Here is a 19689-nt window from a genome sequence, read left to right as displayed (position 1 = left end):
GTCCTTTGAAGATTTGAAGCCAGGTGTTGACTTCTCCTCTCTAGCTATAAAAGTCCTAGACGGCTTCTTCTTCCAATAGTTGCCTGTTTCATCTACACTGAAAATCTGTTGTTTAGTGTCCTCACCTCTGCGAATTATCTTAGTTAGATCTTCTGGATAACTTGATGCAGCTGCTTCATCAGCAGTTGCTGCCTCACCTGACACATTTATGTTATGGAGACGGCTGCTTTCCTTAAGCCTCATGAACCAACTTCTCCTAGCTTCAAACTTTTCTGTAGCTTCCTCACCTCTCTCAGCCTTTATAGAATTGAAGAGAGTTAGGGCCTAGCTTTGGATTAGGCTTTGGCTTAAGGGAAGGTTGTGGCTGGTTTGATCTTCTATCCAGACCAATAGAACTTTCTCCGTATCAGCAATAAGGCTGTTTCACTTTCTTAACATTTGTGTGTTCACTGGAGTAGCACTTCTAGTTTCCTTCAAGAACTTTTCCTTTGCATTCACAACTTGGCTAACTGGTGAAAGAGGACTAGCTTTAGACCTTATTTCGACTTTTGACATGCCTTTCTCACTAAGCTTAATTATTTCTAGCTTTTGATTTAAAGTGAGAGACATGCAACTCTTCCTTTCACTTGAGCACTTAGAGGCCACTGTAGCGTTATTAATTGGCCTAATTTAAATATTGTGTTTGAGGGAACAGGGAGGCCTGAGGAGAGGGAGAGAGATGGGAAATGGCCAGTCTGTGAGCAGTCAGAACACACTCAACATTTATAGATTAAGTTTGCTGTTTTATGTGTGTGTAGTTAGTGGTGCCCCAAAACAATTATAATAGTAACATCAAAGCTCTGATCGCAGCTCACCATAACAAATATAATAATAATGAAAAAGTTTGAAGTATTGGGAGGATTATCCAAATGTGGCACAGAGACACAAAGTAAGCAGATGCTGTGGGAAAAATGGTGCCAGTAAATGTGCTCAATGCAGGGGCAAACCATCCATGTGTAAAAAACAAAATATCTGCAGAGCACAATAAAACAGTGAAATAAAATGAGGTATTTATATTACCAAAATAAATTCTACTAGGTCATCATGGAAGGTCCTTTTAATTTACAGTACTTTAGGGTTCAGCTTGGTGTTTATTTTATTTAGGATTTTCTTATCTGGATTCATATGTTAACTTGTTCCTGGCTCTGACACCTGCCAGCTGTGCTACCTTGGCAAATCACTAAGTTTCTCTGTGTCTTAGTTTCCTCATCTGTAAAGCGGGGAAGATAATAGGGTCTACCTCATATTGTTATTTTGAATGTTAATTAGCATATATGTAGTGTGTAAGCAAATTGTAATGCCTAGCATAAAATAAATGCTATTTAAATATTAGTCGTTATGTTTATTTTGGATTATCTTTGTTAGATTTTTATATCATGTATTCACTAGCTTAATAAACTGAATTACATACCTCTCTGTTTTTTATATGCTCCATAAGAGTTTCAAACTTTGAAAACACTGTAAAAACTAACTGGTACTGAAATATTTTTGTGGGAATTCTTTCATCATTTGTCCTCTTTTGATATCCTTAATCAGCTTTGTCTAAGTTTCCTTTTTTTGCTTCCTTTTCTTTTTGTTTATGTCTCAAATTTACCTTCTTTCCCAGGTGTTCATTTTGTTTTTTAAAATTTTTTGATAATTACATGAGGTAAGTTTTAATTTATTTACATTTTTTAAAATAATGGAATATTTAAACCTAAAAGTTTGGCTTCAGTTTTTCAACATCCAATGAACATTGCTAAGTTCCTTTCTTACTGCTTTTATATTCTATTTAAGAAACTATTTGATCTGCAATTAAAGTCTTGATTTTCTTTTTAACCTAAGAGTTATTAGGAAGAAATATTTATTAATTTTTAGAGTGTCTGAGTTTTGCATAAAATTCTATCTTCATGTTTGATATTCATAATTAATTTAATCCTAATTTAATGTAGCATTTGTTACAAATATAGAAGTAGCAATTTATGTTAAGAAAATAAGCCTTAAATAATTTCTGCTTTGAGAAATTGAACATTTTTGTGGATTAAAGATAAGCTACAATAAATATTTATATGCCATTTAATATATAATTCAACATTATTAGATTATTCAAATTTTTGTGTTTTGCTTTTTACTAATTCATGTGTAAATATTTAAAGTTGGTAGGTTAATGTCATTCTCAGCCATTGATTTTGGGGCAATTTTCCTTTGATTTCCAGTATCTTTCATTGTCTGTATTTTTTTGTACTTCTAATTAGTGCTTATTTGGAGCATAAATATAATAACTTAAATTATGTTTTTATTGTACCTTTAGTAATGTAAACAGAGAGCTTGTTCTATTGAATTTATTTTAATTGAATTCTACTTTGGCCATCATTAATATTACTACAACTGTTTTTAATTTTCTATATGCTTTCCTAATGTATATTTACCTTCTTTTATTTTTAATATTTCTTGTCATTTTGTCTATTTCTTGTGAACATTACATGCACATATTTTTAATCAAAAGAGTAAGACTAACTTATGTATTGTTAGTATGTATGTTTGGCACTCTTTCTGTCATTGTTTTATGTTTTCTCAGCATAATGTTTCCTTGCTTTTTTCTCCCTTCTTTTGTTTTTTGAGTGGACTATATATTACTGATTTGCTCTTATATTTTTCCAGATTTTGAAGGTCAATAACTTGTATTCTTTCATGTGTTTTTTTTCTATTTTTCTAATCAAAGACAAGAATAAAAATTCTCTTGCATTTCTCTATTTAAAATAAGCAAACTTAAATGGCTATTATTTCCCTCCTCTATTCCTTTTTATCCCCCAAATATGTATTCCCATGAACACCCTCAGTCTCTTTTAAAAATTTACTTTATTGAAGTATAGTTGATTTACAATGTTGTGTAAATCACAGCCAAGTGATTCAGTTATAGATATATATATATACATTCCTTTTCATGTTCCTTTATATTATGGTTTATCACAGGATATTAAATATAGTTCCCTGTGCTATACAGTAGGACCTTGTTGTTTATCCATTCTCTATATAAATAGTTTGCATCTGCTAATCCCAAACTCCCAGTCCATCCTTCCCCCAACCCTCTGTCGCTTGGCAACCACAAATCTGTTCTCTAAGTCTGTGAGTCTGTTTCTGTTTGGTAGATAAGTTCATTTATGACATATTTTAGATTCCACATATAAGTGATATCATATGGTATTTGTCTTTCTCTTTCTGACTTCACTTAGTATGATAATCTCTAATTGTACCCATGTTGTTGCAAATGACATTATTTCATTCTTTTTATGGCTGAGTAATATTCCATTTTATATATGTACCACATCTTCTTTATCCATTCATTTGTCGATGGACATTTAGGTTGAACACCCTTAGTCTTTTTCTTTGTTGTACTTAGTGATGTTGTACTTAGATGATTGTTGTTAGGTTTTTTTTTCAAGTAGTATATTTTTATGCCCAAGGCACTTTCCCATCTTGTGATAGTCTGAGGGGGGTTATGAGTCAGTTAGAAAATATTGATATGTGTCTCATCTACCATTAGGTCTGGCACCTGGGTCCTGTCATTGCAAACCTGGCTTCAGAGGGGTGAGCTGTGATCGGTGTGCCAGGGGCTACACTGGCTACCCAGACTGCAAACCCTGTAATTGCAGTGGTGCAGGGAGCACAAATGAGGACCCTTGTTTTGGACCCTGTAACTGCAAGGTATGTTGTTTATTCTAGTAATGTCCCATTGTTTAGAGCAAAGGTCATTTTTTTTGGTTTCTGTCATATATCTGCAGGCATTAAGCAATTGGAACGTCTGTAAATCTCCATTCTCTATTCTATTGGTGGCATTCCTGTTAAGTGTCTTTAGAACCAGGTTCACTGCAGCAAGACACATGCCATTTGTCTAAAAACCTACAAATACAGAAGATAAGTCACCTTGAGAATGTGTTATTTTATAACAAAAACAGGTTTCCCCCACTACCTATCTAGTCTGTTAATTTTAAAATACACAACAGTAAAACTAGCAATCCTTTAAATCTACTGTACACTCAAAACCACTTTAGCTTTGTATCTAATTCTGAAAATAATTCTGTCAAGGGTTTTATTCTAGATTTTTAAATAATCTTCTGAATTTGAACCCAGATAGGTCTGAAAATACCATGTTCAAAATCCTCTGTGTAATTACCAAATAATGTGAGAAACCCTAGTGGAATTGATTAAATGCTCAATATTTCCTCCCAAGAGTACTTTCAGAAATTGCAACTTTATTTGTTGTATACACTCAGATAATCGTGGTAACACCAAGGGATATATTACACCTGCAGCTTATACACATAGGGGAAACATAGAGGCAAGCCCAAGTCTAAACTGATAAAACTGATTTCCTTTAGCTATAGTAATCAGTTCCAAAACGTTCAGATCAGACAGTGTTAGCTATATTAGCTGAGAAAATAACCACTTCATTGAAAAAGTTAGCATTCCATACTGATGTAAAAATAAATGTTACTTCTTTTTTTCTTTGTTCTCAAACATAGGTGGAATCTTATTAAGAATCTTTCCTTTATTAATTCATTAGTCTTCTCTAGGCAGCTATAAATTATATGCTGATAGTTGTTATATGAGTGTGCATATGTATACAAACGTTAGACCATAAAATAAGAAGTAAATATTAGTATTGATGTTGAGTGTTCATTTATTGAGATAGGAATGTCTGAAATAGGAAGCTAAATACTATAATAGTTATATAATAAGTATATGTTTTATCAAGGATAATTTAGGTACCTATCTTGGACCACTGAAACAATAAAACTCCTGTCCATATAAACAGGCAGAAAGTGTACAGTCCATGGTAAAGAGTTGCCATGTACTGAAATATAGTAAATTAACTAGATTTAGTACCTTTTATTCTAATATTATCAGAAATGGAGACTTACACTTGTAGATCAAGACTGGAGTGGTCTGTGGGTGATCACTTTTTAAAGGACACCACCTATCTTCATCCTGTATGTCTTTTGGGGTGATCCTAGAGGCTCTTAATGCATCTTCTCTAATATTTACCAAATATATTTCTTGTGTGTGATTTATTCCTTTTCCAAAACTCCACAGAAATCTCTAACCTTTATCACTTGCTCAAATAAAGTACAGACACAGCTGTGCTTAAAATGGAAGAGAAACCTCCTAAGTCTCTAGAATATGGGAAATCAAACTGGACGAAAAAGAAAGGGGGCTTCCCTGGTGGTGCAGTGGTTAAGAATCTGCCTGCCAATGCAGGGGACACGTGTTCGAGCCCTGGTCCGGGAAGATCCCACATGCCGTGGTGCAACTAAGCCTGTGCACCACAACTACTGAGCCTGCACTCTAGAACCCACTAGCCACAATTACTGAGCCCACGTGCCACAACTAATGAAGCCCATGTGCCTAGAGCCCATGCTCCGCAACAAGAGAAGCCACCACAATGAGAAGCCTGCACACCGCAACGAAGAGTAGCCCCCGCTCGCTGCAGCTAGAGAAAGCCTGCGCGCAGCAATGAAGACTCAAAGCAGCCAAAAATGAATTTAAAAAAAATTATAAGAAAAAAAGAGAAAGGGAATATTGTTACACACATACTATATATAGAAGGGAGATGCCCAGTAGTTTTGCGAGGAAAGAGAAACACATAAAGGAGGCAGACCCCATTCATTTTCCTTGAAAACTATATAGAGAAAGGCTAGAACAGGAGAGTTGTCGCCATTAGCAGAGATCCGAGGGATAGTTCCTCGAGCCACCACCTGCTCTCTGCCTGCCTCAATATTGCACTAAGAGTGATTATAATCCTAATAAGAAAAATGCCTTCTACAAAGTCACTTGAAGCTCTACATAGACAATTAAAACACAACAATAAGCAATTAAGAAATCATAAAAGAGAATGAAAAATTAAGTAACTAGCATCATGAAAAGAGTTACCCTTCAACTATGTGATATTTTAAATAGATTACTATAAGTTCTTATAAACTAAATGTTTTTTGGGATAAAAACTTGCAGAAAGCAAGTCTCAGTAGATATCTACATAATTTTAAAAGTCATGAATTATATGCATGTTTAACAAAAACATGATTTGACATAGGATTGTCAGTTGATTATTCAAAACAACATATATCAAATGCTATTTAACAGGTAAAACATTATTGAGAAGCTAAGATACTAGAGACTTAAATTCAGGTAAAGTGATATCTGTAAAAGCGTTCATCTCCAAAATGTCTATTAACCAGTAAACATTTGCACATTTATTCTTTTTCACTATAATATATAACAGTTTTCCATAATTTTTTTAGAAAAATTATCTACTGAAGTTTGTAAACATTTTAAGAAAGTACTTTGTCATAAAGTCTTGGGCCTAAATTTATTTCTATTATAAATTTTAAATGACTAACATTCTATTAAAATGCAGTACTGAGAAAAGTTGACACCGCTTTTCCCATTTCTGCCATTTCAAATACAAGTATTCTGGATAAAACAGAGCAAATAAATTTGCAATCACGTAGATTCAGGAAAGAAAGGGAATTTCCTAGATGTTAAACCAAAGAGGGAGGTCTGAGTTAAGCACAAACTCAAGCAAAACTGTGCAATTAAGGTCATTGGGGGGTGGGGTGGGGGTGGGAGACTGGTCATAGTCCTAAGATGGGGGTTAAAGTTTAGAGTTTTAATGGCTTTTCTGAGACTTGACACTAGGATTTGGACTCACTGAGGGAAATTGGAACTGAATTCACTTAAGCTTAGACTCTAGAAATGTCCCCTGGCAGTGAAACAAACAGGCACGAGAAAATTGCACCTGCAAGCTAGGAGTGGCATAGAAAACATTCTCTTTCCTTTCGGGCTCTAGGTGGGTAAAAATAGTGCATTGTCAAACCCTCAAACCTGTGTGCCACATGGGAATGGGGTCAGTTTTATTCTCCCTTTCTGTGCTAGAATTCTTCAACAAGTCAAGCAAATGGTATTTCCACAGGAAAGAAAGTATAGCCTTAACTGACAGTGAGCTCACTGGAAAGCAGTATACTGCACAAAAGGAAAATAACTACAAAAGGGAATCAGAAGCCGTAAAATTCAGAATATTTGTACACTAAAAAAATAGGATAGTCTAAAAAAATTATATAAACAAAATATGTAATCATACTTTTATAATATAAATAATAGAATAAAATATGTAGAAAATGTACAATCATAAAAATATGACTAGAAAATAAAAGAACAAAGAAAGAAAAAATAGGAAAAAACAACACAAAATAGGGCACTATATTAAAAGAATACGCAGGTGTGGAAAAACATTACTGTAGTTTACTTCTAGAAATAAAAATATATGTAGTCATTGAAATTTAAAATTCAGTAAATGGGTTGAACAAGAGATTAGAAACTGCTGGATAGAGAATCAGAAATACAGAATGGAGGAAATTACTTGTAAATTGTCATAGGGAGATAAAGAAATAAAAGTGTGAGATGCTAAGTGGCATGGCTGATAGAATGATAAAAAAACAACATAAAATTTAGCAGGACTGGCCAAAGAAGAGATTAGATGAAATTGGGGAGAAACAATATTCAAGAAATAATGAAGGAGTAAAGAATTATGTAGAATTAAAATTATACATCCTTTGAAGAAGATAAAAAAAAAAAAAAGACCACCAGCAGGTCTTATAGTAGAAACCCTGCCCACTAGTCAAGACAAAGAGAAAAATATTAAAACTAGAGACAAATATCAGATTATTGTGTTTCCCACTAATAGTCCAACTTCACTGAAAAAAATTCTCAGAATATATGTACTTTAGTCAAAGAATTTTGAACCCAGAAGAGTTTCACTGGATTGCAGAATACAAGAATCAGTTTATAAAAAGCAGTAGCATTTCTATACACTAGTGATAACCAATTAGGAAATGTAATAAAAATATTTAGAATAGTAACAAAACTATGTGGTGCTTAGAAATAAATGTCTCAAGTACAGGTATTTTTTAAAAGATTATTGAAGACCATAAAGTAATATTTAAAATGGGGAGATAGCTGCTAATATCAAGTGCTGGTGAAAATCTGGAGAAATGGAAATGCTGTTATTAGGATGAATTAGTACCACTACTTAGGAGGCCAATATGGCATTATCTAGTATCATTAAAGATATTAAAAACCTGTCAGCCAGCAACTCAATATCTAGATGTTTACCCCAAAAGAATCTTATATAACATGTATAAAGAGACATATAAAAGCATGTACAAGATGTTCAACATAGACCTACTTGTTATAATGAAAATTAGGAAAAATCTAAATATCCATAAAGAAGAAAAAATAAATTATAATATATTCATGTAATCTGGTACAAGAAACAACTCGAGTGAGTGAAATAGGTCTTATGTGTAAAAACACTGATAAATTTCAGGTGAAGTGAAGGAAAAAAATGCCATTATATTATCATTTATGTAAAGTTGTAAAACATAAAACATTCTGTGAGCACACAAATATAAATTTTAAAAATTTAAATACACTGATATTATGTGTACTAATTTCAGAATAATAGTTAACTCTAGAGAAAGAGGGAAAGGAATAGGATAGAAGCGCAGTGAGAGAAGTGAGATTCAAATGCGCTTAAGTTTTATTTCTTTAAAAATATAACTGAAGCACACTTGGGAAAACATTCATATTTTTTGCCTCTAGGTTGTGGGTAGTGGATAATTATCATATTATATGTACTTTTCTAATGCTTTAAAATAATTCCAGATTTAAACTTTCTCTAATTGAAGGAAAAAAAGGATTTCCTGATTTAAAAAGAGGTGAACAAAATTTCTCACTTAATACACTGTCAAATACTATTACCTCTACACATAAGATTTTCTGTTATATCCTTCTTTAGATAATGATATTACTGAGCAGCCCATCCTAATTATATTTCAAAATATGAAAACAATGCAACACAAAAATATTTACTAATTGTTATGCATTATTAAAATTTTGAAAATTCCTCTCTCTTCTGGTAAATTACAAGAGATAAGACAATCTCAGATATATGACAAATCAAGTAAATGTAAATACTGTTCTGACTCTTGGTGTTTGTTCATTTTAAGTACTACATGCTAAAAATTGGCTCTTTTGAAGTTTGGCATCATATTATGTATCCAAAGTCAGTTGGATTGCAGGCTCTGATAAATAATATAAATAGACATTGATCTAGGTAGGAACATGTGCTTTTATTTTTATCAAAGTCATAATGGAAAGATAAACAGTGAAGTAAAAGACTAGAAATCAAAATCTGTATTTTCATCTTGTTTTGCTTTGGGTTTATTATTGCACTTTACATTAAGTTCTTACTGACACACAAAGTGATGTGATCTGACCTTGGTTTACCTCGCCAGAATATTCTTGAGCTTCAGCCACTGTCTTCCAGCCTTGCTTAATTTCTTGAGTCATCAACCTCTCTCTAACTCTGGAATTTTACAGATTCCATTCAGACTGCTGGGAAACCCTCACTCTGACCTTTTCCCTTTGCTTACCTAGGCATTTTTCAAGGCTTAGTTCCACTTCTCAGCAAAGCTATCCTTTATCCCCCGGTATAAATCGTTCTTCTGCCATAGTCACTTGTCACCTTTTTCTTTTCCTTTATGATCTTTTCACAATTTGCAATCCATTTAATGTCTTTTGCACCTCTGTGATGACATCAATTCTGTATATTTTCTTCGTCATTAAAAAATAAGAAGATAACACAGTGGCTCATACATAAAAAAGAAGGAAAGGAGAAAACTAAAAGAAGTGTGAAGATTTGACAGTTGCTTAAACTGTCTGATTCATATTTCTTAATCCATAAAATGATACTAAATCTTTCTTGCCCAGCTCTCAGTAGGTGTAATTATAACATTGAAGCCCTGTGCAAATATAAAGTATAATCATAAATACCTGCTGGATTAATTTTTTGATTATTTATATTGTTTTTACAAGTAGAGATGTTTCCGTTATTTTCCCCAATGGGACTTTTATGGTGTGTGCTAATATTTTTATTGGTTTGAGTTTCCCTCCTCTTTTCCGTTTATGTACAGGAATGATTACCTCTTTAACTTGTTCGGCTAGAACCCAGGGCATTTTTACAAGAGGCATTCCATTTATATATTTGATCCAAAATCTAAATTGCAGATGTAAAATTTTTAGCATTAAACGTATATACCAGAATTTGTCTCTTGCAACAGTTACAGTTCAAAAATATTGTTTTTTCTAATATTAAAAGTTAAGGTTGTAAAAAGTGAGAACTAAATTTTCATTTATTTTCTTCTCTCTCTCTTTCTAACCCACCAAGTATTTATTATTTAGCCTTGGAACAGTATATTTAAAGAGTAAACACTCAAGAAATAATGCTAATTATCTAATTATCCTTCTTTTGTTAACTTCTTTTAATACTAGGATACATTAGAATGAAGGCCATAACAGGAAAATCTGTAATTGACTACAAACACCCCAATAAACAAGCATGACTGCAAAATTTCTGAAGCACTATCACCAAAAATAACTTAAATATCAGTGGAGATATTCCTGGTAACTTTGTCAATAGAATTCCCAGTTGGCTAACAATCACAGATAAACATGTACTGTTGAAGTTTTTCCTAATTTATAAGAAGGTGGCTTCATAAGAAAGAATACAGGGGAACTATTGTGACTATATTTCTCAAGAGAGAAACTGCTAAGGAAACTATAGCAAAAATAAAACTGATGTCAACCAAACAATATGTCACTTCAAGAAAAAAGAACCTAGTCAGATTTTTCTAATTCAACTTTGTTTTTAGGAAAAAAAAAGTACTAAAGACAAAAAGGACAGTTATTACATATATTTTTTATAGGGTAGGCCACAAAATATCTAATTAGATATTCAGCTAAATATGTTCAGCAGAAATATGTATATAAAGCACATATTTCTCTCTAAGGGGATGAAAATTTGTTCTTGGCAAAAATATCATATCCATTTTATGTATAAGGCAAACATATTCACACAGTACATCAGCACATGCAGTGTATCTGTAGAATTAAAATTTCATGGTGGAGATGATTATGAAAAAAATGACTAAAGAGGCTCCTTAGGGATAAGATAATAAAAACTAGGTTGAGAACCACTGGTCTGAAGTGACACTTTTTATTATCACGATACATAAGAGAATAAAAATATTTATTATGTGGATTAATATTTGACAATGAAAAAATAATTAACTCTCATTAGTTTCTGTTTAATTTTTGTTAATATAACCAACTAGAGTAATGGTTTAGAAATGAAAAAACTAGAATATTTGTTTTTAGGAAAATATGGTCATATAAGGGAATGTTAATCTCTAGAGTGGAAGTCTGGAGCATTCTGGAAATTACCTACTTCATAGGTTTAGGTATAAAAATAACCATTAAATTTGTAAATTAGAATCACTATTGAACTCTAAATAAATAAAATATTAAAATAAATATACTGGATTGACAAGAGCTATCCATTTGAAATGCTGAGAGAGAGAATAGATTAGACCCCATTTTGTTTAGATAAACAGTTAAAACAACTTTTAAAATTTGTATTAAATTACATGTTAACAATTCTTTTTAAAGTTGATCCGTACAAAGAAGTGATAGAATAATAGCTAAAGGAAAGAGAAGTCTCATAATGACTAAAATAGTATTTGGGCTAGAAGTCACAGACTCTCACCATCATTATTAGGTATTCAGGATCAATTGTTTTCACATCTGTGCTTTAGCGACTGAGTTGGATGGTGACACATTATAAGGTATTTGCCTTTGAAGATCTTAGTAATATAAGTGGCAAGAAAAGAACAAAAACGATGGTTTTACTGTTTGGATTGATTGATTGATTTAAAAGATCTACAATAGACATTCTTACATCTGTGAACATTCTAATTAAAGAGAACAGTGCTGCAGTAGCCTATTTTACTCCTATCATACAAACCTTGGGATACATCTTTTTCTTTCAGCCTTGTGGCTTCTCTGTGTTATTCTTCCTTCAGGGGGTTGGAGAACTTTGGTCATAAATCTGGTGTCAGATCCAGAGCACGTACTCAGTACTCCTCTTAGGGCAGTAACTCCCTTGTGCCTTATACTTATTTGTCCACATTCTTACTTCTTTTGCTATAATTGTCTTGAGGGCATTTTTTATATTCCCTCTGGCATTTCATATAATGCCTTATATGTAGTAGCTCAGCTATGATTTGATGAATGAATAATTACAGAGAATAAAGAAACAGTGAGAAGTGATATACAGAGCATTTATTAATAAGTTGATATTGATAGCAAAGGAAATTAAAATGCTTAACGAACTTACCCATAAAACTTACCCATCAAGCTGAAAATAAATTAGGAATACAATGAGGGGTTGCTTCATGGATGACAGTTGTTGATGAGTCATAAAGAAGTTTTGAAAAAGCAATTATGCACCTGGGAACCCATAAAAAGAATTGAGACCCAAGCTTCCAAGATCACATGTATTAGCAAACTACTAGAAAGTGGGGAACCTCTGTCTCTATGAAGGTTCAATAAAAGTCCTGGAACACCATGCTTCTGTGTTTGAATTGTGCCACTCTAAAAATCTAAAATTTATTAAATATCAAACTGTAATGTCCTCTAGTAATCACTATTTTAAAACTAGTATCTTTTTAAAGAAAACTCTGGAGACACAATCCTTCAATAAGAAATTACTTAGATATATACTCTCTCAAGGGAGATTAGAAAACTAAAAAGGAAGTAGAACTTGATATAACTAATTAATTCTATACATGTCCAGAGAGCAGAGTGCTAGGGAGCTAAAAAGATGTTCTCCCTGATTCTTCATTTTCCTACCAGCTTCAAGAGGCTCTTTAACCAGTCCATAAGGACACACATATAGGTACTATATCCACCATATTTACTATTTAGTGTTGGCTTAATATTCAACTGTAGTAGAGCTAGAGAAAAGTCAGAACCAAGAACTTCTCAACTGAATGAGTCTAGCTCAATCTGACTAGGAGCTAGAGAAAGTATGAAATAAAGAAAAAGTATGGTATAGACTCAGGACTGGAAAAGTAGAAGTCTAGAAACTTAAAGCAGTGGCTTCCAGCTGGGATGCTATACAATATTAGATAAGGTCTTTGCAAATTTATGAGTTGATAATTGCTTGTGAAGAGGGTTGAAGTGAATTGAGTATAGGATTAGCTTGAGGACCTGTAGCAGGATCTAAAATATTTTGCCTCAAAGATTTGTCACAATAAACAAAGTAAAACTACCAGTTGGCTAACCTGTTTTTATAGGTGTAGACATCCTATTATCTTTACGGTGGTGTGTTGGGGGACCCAAGACAACACTCCTTTTCAATGATTCACTAGAAGGATTCAGAACTCTGAAAAGCTGTTATACTTGTGGTTTATTAAAGTGAAAAGGATACAGATTAAAATCAGCAAAGACAAAAGGTGCAAAGGGAAGAATCAAGAAGAGGCCAAGCACAAACTTCCAGTTATCCTCTCCCAGTAAAATCATACATACATGATTCTCCCAGCGACAGTATGTAACAACACATATGAGGTATTACTAACCAGGAGAACTCACCCAAGTCTTGGTGTCCAGGGTTTTTATTGGGGGTCAATTAAGTAGATATGGAGTCCTCATATAACTGGCCTTATTTACTCAGTCTCCAGTAACCCCAGAAGTCAAACTAAGCTTTGAATTATTTCTTATTCCTAATACTTTACTAACATAGGCCTCTATTCTGTCCCCTCCAACAGGTCGAATTTTTAAACCATGCTCCAAAGTTTAAGTCAAATTCCACTCCTTCATAAATCCTCCTCAAGCCTTCATAGCAGAAACTAGCCCCTCCTCCTCTGTTTTGCCATAATTTAATTTATTTCTGAGATGATCTTTTTTTTGTGTGTGTGCGGTATGCGGGCCTCTCACTGTTGTGGCCTCTCCCGTTGCGGAGCACAGGCTCCGGACGCGCAGGCTCAGCGGCCATGGCTCACGGGCCCAGCCACTCCGCGGCATGTGGGATCTTCCCGGACCAGGGCACGAACCCGTGTCCCCTGCATCAGCAGGTGGACTCTCAACTACTGCGCCACCAGGGAAGCCCTGAGATGACCTTTTCATATTCCACCTTGCATTAAGGTTGATTGTAAATGTATCTTTTTACCCAACTCTAGATGCTGGCTTGTAAAAACAGAGACCTTGACTCACCCATCTTTATAGTCCCTAGAATGTCTACCCTAATGTGATGCTTCGGTTTATTAAATTAAATTGAATATTGCTATTATTTAATCATTACTTTTCAAGGTCATATTGCCAGGCGAAAATGTTGTTACAGAAAATGTAACTGATGTCTAAAACTTTCTAATTGTTGAACTCAGTCTGAATCTCAGAAAAGTGGTATTCCAAGCTTTCAAATTAGAGTAAATGAAAGTAGATTAGACCAACCACGTAAGAACACAGTGTACAGAACAGCTGTACTGTGTCTTCAACAGGATAAACTAAATTATGATTATGGATATGTTTCATCTTTCCTGCCTGTGTACTCTTCTGAAGATGCTCTCAACTTCAGGGTTTGGGGGATTTATTTGTCACCTTAGGTCTGAAATTAGTTTGATTAGTTTTGTTGACATCTACCATCTCAAAAAATCTGAAATTTACCTTAGAAACAAAAACTAGCAAAAATATCATTGCAGTCATTAAATCTGTGTACATATTGGGAGGCTAAAGTTTGACACATGAAACGGGCCTAGAGATGCCTCTTTGTTTAGGCTCCCGGCAATGTAGAAATGATTGAGGTGGTAAATAATTCATAGAAATTGAGCCCAAAAGTTACTTTCAAATAAATTATTCTCTTGGATACAAGGAGAACTTTTTTGTTTATTTTTTATAAATTTGTCTATTTTTTTCTCTATTGTTCTTCCCTCTTCTGTCTTTCCCCCATGTTCTCAGATTTTATTATCCCATCTTCTGACCAATCTTGCTTTATTCAAAAGTGTTTTTATGAAACATCTACTAGGTGAAAAATATGACCACCAAGAGACTTATTTAAACTTAATAAAGTTTTATTAAGCTAGTGCTCAGTGTTGTACCAGGAACACTGCCATTTTCTTGTACTATAGAGGTAAGTAAGACAGGGTTCTATCTGAACAGATTATGGTATGTAGTTGGAGAGAATAATCTTAGAAGATACAGCAGTACATTTTTGTGGTTAGAATAGAGCAATGTGTAAAGGGCAGTGGGAACACATTTGAGAGAGAAGTTAGTTCTCTAAGGAAAAGGAAAGCTTCAGAATTGAAGTAATAAGGGAATTCAAGGAAGAGGGAAAATGTGGAGCAATTTCGTGTGTGGGGAATATTGAGAATCTGTTTCCTGGAAAGCAGGGAACTTTCATTGAGAAGACATTAGTCAAGATTAACCATTCTTTAAGTTGAGAGATTACACCCTTCCCAGCTTTTCATCATATAGTCAGCTTTCCCTGGCTTGAATCCCACCTATAAACAAATAATTTTTCAGTGTATTGGGCCTAGGATTAATGAAACCAATTTGGAGAGCAGTCACTGAATGAGAACTATTTTTTCCTATAATGTTACTATATGATTAACTGGCTATACCAGCGGGTTAAAGGAAACACTGAAAATTAACCAGGGAAAATTTTCCTCCCTTCCTACTGGATCTCATCAGGGAAATAGTATAACTATCTGTCCCAGTTTCTCTACCTGTCAGATTCTTATGCTTGCTTCAAATATATGTATTTTTCATATGTGGAGTGAAAAGTATTTTACCATCTGTATAATTTCAGTGTTCTATTCTACATCCATGTATTAGCTTAATGTCTTTTATTTTTATCATATATCATGTGTTCCTAAGAGGAAGTACTTCAACAGCATAGAACGGTAAATAGTAAACCAAATGTCTAACTTATTGCTGTATTTATCGTGACATTTACTCCATACCCTTGACAGAGATGAAGATCAAATTGTAACTTACTGCAGTAGATTAGAATCCAAATTATTTCCCATCAGTGTGGTTAGGACAGCATATAACTTAATAAGAAGCTTTTGAGAAGATTTTTTAAAATATCATTATACTTTAAGGCTAAGAGGTAAAATGAAGAATAGAAAGCTTATATTTTTCATAAACAGAAATAGAGACAGTGCTCCATTTTGAAGGGCACCTCTGTTGCTAACCCACCTCTCTATTTATAGGAAAATGTCGAAGGAGGAGACTGTAGTCGCTGCAAATTCGGCTTCTTCAATTTGCAAGAGGATAATCATAGAGGTTGTGATGAGTGTTTCTGTTCAGGGGTTTCAGACAGATGTCAGAGCTCCTACTGGACCTATGGCAATGTAAGCAACAGCCTTTGAATCCTATGTGCTGCTCCACGGGGCTTCTTGCTATTGTTGTTGTTTTCCTTCTATAAGAAATTAATTTTTTTCTTGTAGTGAGCTTCTACTTAAACTTATCATGAAGAAGTGATAGAATTTTCTTTCAAATGCTAGTTGTGCCTCTTTGACCAAAGCCTTTAGGATTTTATTTGTACCGATGTGTAGACTGGAACCTCTTAGAATAAGTCAACACTAGCCTTTCCGGTGTCCATGATTATTATGTGAAGCAATAATGGAATTAATGTTGCTTTAGCCTCAAGGGCAGATGATTCCACAGAGAAAACATCAGATTGTGCTATGAAGGATTATGTATTTCACTCACCAGTATTTTTGGGATACCCATTAATAAAAACTCCTTTAATAACTATATACATGGTACATATTACCCACCAGCCTTTAGTCGTGATTTGATGTTGCCAGGGCCCTTTCTTCGTTAAAACGAGACACTGAATTTGAACAATACGTTCATTCTTATTGATTTGAAAAAGTTCAATTATTACCTGTTTAGTAGTTACTGGGATATTCTTCCTCTACCATAAACATAAACATGTTTCCCTTCCCACCTTCACTTCTCACCATACTCCCATTGCCTTTTCAACCCTCCACAGACAGCGATTTGTCTCCTTATAAAAGAGGACCTTTGGGAATTTCAAATAGCCTATGTGGCAGCACTTAGAAGTACAGAGTAACAGAAAACAGGCTGGGGAAAGAAAGAGAAACCTGCAGAGTGAATGAGAAACTATACCATATAGGGCTGAGTTTACTGAGAAGTTGAGTTCTTATCCTTGGAGAGTCATTGGAGGATTTTAGCAGGAGACTGTTATGATTAGGGTTGGTTTTTACAAAGATCACTATTTTAATAAAACTGTCTTCCAAACACTACTCTTGCCTTTCAACTTCAGTCAGCTACCTAATCCTTAACACAACTATGAAAATATTCTCTGCCTGTATTGCTTTTAAAGTCTGAAATATTATGAGTAGTTTCTGATTGTACTCTCTTACCTAAATTTGAATTTATACATACTTTATCAAATGCATAGCTTTTGGAGCAAATTATGTAGAACCAACGACATATGAACATCTAGTTTAACTTCTTTCTTTTGTTTGTAGAGTCGCACCTCACCCTCTAGACTGTTGCATTAATGTACTAAAGTTTTATGTTTAGCAGAGGAACAGAGGTAGAACTCAGACTTGTTCTTCAGAAACTAGGTCCATTGATATTTGCATTTCAGTAGGTCTTCTGGAAACAACTTTCTCTGAATCTCACTGGGCTGTCTTAGAATGTCTGATGATGATGTTGGAAAGGGAAGAGAAGGAAGTAATGTGTATCTTGTAGTGTGGCTATCCCATAAGCTTTTACTTAATCTCTCTTTCTTTGACCAGGGCAGTCCCAGCAATTCCACAGCTTTGGGAGATGCAGAATCAAATGACCTCTACATGAAGAAATTTAAAAAAATATTTCATCCACATATTATCACCATTACTATTTTGCTCCCCATCACCTACAGCACCAAGCAGCTCACACACATCTAGTGGGCACCTGGTAGCCACAAACCCCACTATCCAGTGTTTTGTCCTGACGAGGTTGGATGGTTTTGAATTGTAGCTGTGTGCCCATCCATGGCTGGAGTATAAACATGGAAAAGCAAATCATCATGTATTCCCTAATTCCCCCTTAAAGGCTCCTCCCTTCTCTGGGCCAAGGATCTAGGCTAGGAGTTCCTACAACGCTTCCAACCTCATGGGAAGGAATAGGTACAGTATTGTGAGCTGGTAGATTCAAATGCACTTGAGCCTCAAAGTTTAAATTTAAATATATGAAAAGGAAGGAAATATTAAATGAAAAGCTACCTTTCATATCTTTTTTCTTCCTCTGCTTTACAAACACATGCATAACACCTTTTGAAATAATTTTTTCTATACGAAACAGGAAATTACTAGTGGAGTGAAAAACATGACAATCAAAGTTCAACTATTTGATAATTTATATAACATTATGTGTAATTTTGAATGAGTTTCTATTTTTAAGAAAGAAGCATTTGTAATCATAATTTTAAAAAAGCACGTTGGATCAATAAAAGCAGGTTACTATATCATACCATCCAAACTCTTAGAAACATCAAGCAAAAAAATAATTGGTGCCTAAAGTTGAGTACATCTGACAAGTTTAATGATATTCACAACTCTCATTTTTTCTAAACTTTCATAGTTCCTGCGTTTTTAATTTTCATAAAATGAACACTACAGGAATATGAAAGAGAAAAGAAGTGGGTGGGGTTTTTTTTCCTAAGTAACGATGGTTGTGTGTTTTCTTTAAGATACAAGACATGAGTGGCTGGTATCTGACTGACATCTCTGGCCACATTCGAGTGACTCCGCAGCAGGATGACTTAGATCCACCTCAGCAGATCAGCATCAGCAGCGTGAAGGCCCGACAAGCCCTGCCCCAGAGCTACTACTGGAGCGCGCCAGCTCTGTATCTGGGAAACAAAGTAAGTCCAGATAGTGCTTGCTTCTTGCTACTTTGCTTTAACTGATCAATAAGAATAATGGGTTTTATTTAATCTTTCTTTAAAGACAGATAAAATCAAATGTATACTGTATTGAATTGCTGGAAACAGCTGAATCAGATTAAGTTGGACATTTCCGCCCTGCCCCGTGGGCCACAGCATGCCTACTTCGCAACTCTACATAGTTGCTGTTCTGTGTCCACATTTTGAATCTACAAATAAATTAATGAAGCCTCTAGGATATTTTTTTGCAAAACAAATTATAGATATTGGAAGAGACGGTGTTATGTTTACCTGAAATAGCTGTTTTTCTAGAGTTGTCTATGGTGCAATACTTACTGAAGTTTTTCTCATCCGTTTCTATTTCATTTCAAAACTGATATTCAAGAGAGCTACTTTTTCTACCACGTCTGAATGTTAACTGGAAATGAAATTTATTACACAACTAATTTAATGCTTGCCATGAAGCTTATATAAACACCATATTTCCTGGAGCTCAGGAAGAGAACTACCCTAAGAGAAGTGCCAGACTGAAAGCACATGTTTGTTTCCAAGCCCACTCACACACATAAAAACACACACAGATAAACAAATGTGGCAATCTCAGAAATGCAGGTGCTTCCCCCCCCCACCCCAGCCTGTTGTGGATTAACTTTATCTAGATAGGTTCCTTGGCTTTTATCATTTTATTTTATTTTATTTTGCTTAACAGTTTGTTGGAAACAAAATTTGGTATAGTAATTCTAAGGGGGGATATTTGCTTGGTCTGTAGAACTTAATACCTTTTCAGCTAATAGTTAAGTCAGCTAATCACA

At 34.3% G+C, this 19689-nt stretch overlaps 1 protein-coding gene across 2 annotated transcripts in view; it reads left to right on the top strand.

Annotated features, from left to right (window-relative positions):
* The window catches only part of LAMA2 (laminin subunit alpha 2), a 591238-nt gene that overhangs the window by 268335 nt on the left and 303214 nt on the right, over window positions 1-19689 (top strand). For both annotated transcript variants that reach the window (XM_067702129.1, XM_067702128.1), the window contains exons 10-12: window positions 3563-3723; window positions 16185-16325; window positions 18683-18856. In XM_067702129.1, coding sequence (XP_067558230.1) covers window positions 3563-3723; window positions 16185-16325; window positions 18683-18856 — 476 coding nt within the window. The remainder of the gene's footprint in view (window positions 1-3562; window positions 3724-16184; window positions 16326-18682; window positions 18857-19689) is intronic.

Source organism: Pseudorca crassidens, chromosome 13 (assembly GCF_039906515.1).
Source record: "Pseudorca crassidens isolate mPseCra1 chromosome 13, mPseCra1.hap1, whole genome shotgun sequence".
Classification (NCBI taxonomy): Eukaryota; Metazoa; Chordata; class Mammalia; order Artiodactyla; family Delphinidae; genus Pseudorca; species Pseudorca crassidens.
Note: the sequence above shows the minus strand (reverse complement) of the source record. Positions and strands in the feature narration are given on the sequence as shown.